This window comes from Crocuta crocuta, unplaced genomic scaffold, assembly GCF_008692635.1.
Source record: "Crocuta crocuta isolate KB4526 unplaced genomic scaffold, BGI_CrCroc_1.0 scaffold219, whole genome shotgun sequence".
Classification (NCBI taxonomy): Eukaryota; Metazoa; Chordata; class Mammalia; order Carnivora; family Hyaenidae; genus Crocuta; species Crocuta crocuta.
This window is the reverse complement of record NW_027551572.1, coordinates 9,616,865-9,618,922: the sequence shown is the minus strand read 5'-3', so window position 1 is coordinate 9,618,922 and position 2,058 is coordinate 9,616,865. Positions and strand designations below refer to the sequence as shown.

Below are 2,058 nucleotides of genomic sequence, written 5' to 3'. Positions count from 1 at the left end.
CCAACCTTCCCGACGATCTACTCTGGAAAATCAAAGCATTATCTATTATTTAACACGTATCTGTGTCCGAGGAAAAATGAGGAAGGCGCTGCATGATTAGGACCTAAGGGGCAACCCAGCAAACTGAGAGCGTAATGATGCCCCTAAATGAAGGGGGAAATGTGCCGCGGCGCGGTCTATTAATCAGACTGTCAATTTCACCCCCGAGGCCAAACCCCCGGGCGAACAGAACCGGCTCTGAGCGGGCAAAGGACCGGAGCCTTCCTCCTCACTTCTTGTCTCTTCTCGCCTCCTACCTGGATCTATTTGTCTGCTCCGAAGCCGCCTTCATTACCCACTGACAGGAGCGTGTATTTATTTGCTTATAAACCTGTTACAATAAATGATTATTCGAACGGCGTCATTCGTACCTTAATGACGAGCGAGCGCTACTTTTTGATGAATGACATCTCGGGCTCGGAAGGATGTATGGGTCATTTTGACCAGTCATTCCCTCGCTCTGGCATCCCACAATTTTTCCGCCTCCCTCCAAAAGAGATAATAATATTTAGAGGCGCTCGCTGGGGCTGAATGAGAATTAGCCCTGGGCGCAGCCCATCATTAGGACGGGACAGCCGGGCCACTGTGACATTTTTTAAAAAGCTGAGATGATGGAAAGAATAAGAAAAGAGATGATTCTGATGGAGAGAGGGCTGCACAGTCCCACGGCCGGCAAGCGGTTCTCCAGTTTATCCGATTCGGCTGGCAATGCTGTGCTCGAGGCCCTGGAAAATTCGCAGCACCCGGCTCGCCTCAGCCCGCGCCTGCCGTCCGCCCCCCTGCACGGCGCTCTGGGAGACCTCCCTGCCAAGGGCAAATTCGAAATAGACACTTTATTCAACCTGCAGCACCCGGGCAGCGAAAGCACCGTCTCCTCCGAAATCTCGTCCGCCGCCGAAGGCCGTAAAAAGCCGGGTCATTATTCAGAGGCGGCCGCCGAGGCGGACATGAGCAGCGACGTGGAGGTGGGCTGCTCGGCGCTGCGCTCCCCTGGCGGCCTTGCAGCCGCGCCGCTCAAGGAAAACAATGGCAAAGGTAACCGCGCCGCCCCTGCCGCGCTCCTGGTCCTACCCTCCCCGTTCTTCCGCGGCCCCCGCGGGTCCTTGCTACTGCTGCCTTTGCCCCTAACCGACCCTCCGCAGGCAAGCTGCACCCAGCGGGCTCGGGCGGGGGCGGGACGCATGCTGGGGACCTGGCCCTCCCGCTCTGCTCCTGGAGCCTCCCAGCGAGGCGCAGGCCTGGGAGGTTCCAGGCCCACCCGCCCGCCTTCGCCCGAGTCCGCGAAAGTGTTTCTTCGGGCTGGTCTCAAAGCCCGTGCGAGCCGACTGACCTCCAGCCAGCCGCTGAGCCGCGCTGAGGGAAGGGTGCCCTGGGCAGCTGCTCTGAACCCCTCGCCCCTGATTCCCCAAGGCCGAATGGAGGGGGCATCCTGAGGAAGTCGGAGGGAGCCTCGCCGGGCGCCTCTGGGAGACCCGCTTGGGTCAGCGGGAGAAAGAGTTGAAAAGTAGAGTCCACCCCCTAATGGTTCTGGTTTGAGCTGCTGCTGCCTTTTGACTCTTAAAAATATTTTTAACCAAACCCACAAGACTATCAAAGAAAGGTTGGAAGCCCTACGGATTGCTGCCCTGCCATCTCCTGACCATGGTAAGCCCAGAGTTTACCAAACTACGCCTAGATGCAGGCATTTTCCCCTGGCCAGTTTTCCTCCCGAGCTGAAAATTTGTAATTATTAAGAAAAAAGAAACTTCCCAATTGAGTTCCTATTATTTGGTTAAGAAGGGCTCCCCAAACTTTATTGATTCCATTTGCGGCAGCAATTTGTAAGCATGACAGACCCCATCAATTCAGGCAGCTGCTTGCCTTCCTCTCCCGGCTTCCCCCATCCGCACTCCGCTGCAGCGCGGAGATCTCGGCCCTACGGTGACTCTCGCGCTGTCGGCCGTTTGTTTGCCAGGCTACTCGGAGAGCGGCTCCGCCGCGGGCACCACGACGTCTGCGTCGGGCTCCGGGCTGGGCAGC

The 2,058-nt window shown here is 57.5% G+C and overlaps 1 protein-coding gene across 1 annotated transcript in view; it reads left to right on the top strand.

Annotated features, from left to right (window-relative positions):
* Positions 1-647: 647 nt before the first annotated feature.
* The window catches only part of EVX2 (even-skipped homeobox 2), a 3,043-nt gene continuing 1,632 nt past the window's right edge, over positions 648-2,058 (top strand). The window contains 2 exon segments of the mRNA XM_077751184.1: positions 648-1,074; positions 1,994-2,056. Of these exon segments, the coding sequence (XP_077607310.1) occupies positions 648-1,074; positions 1,994-2,056 (490 nt within the window).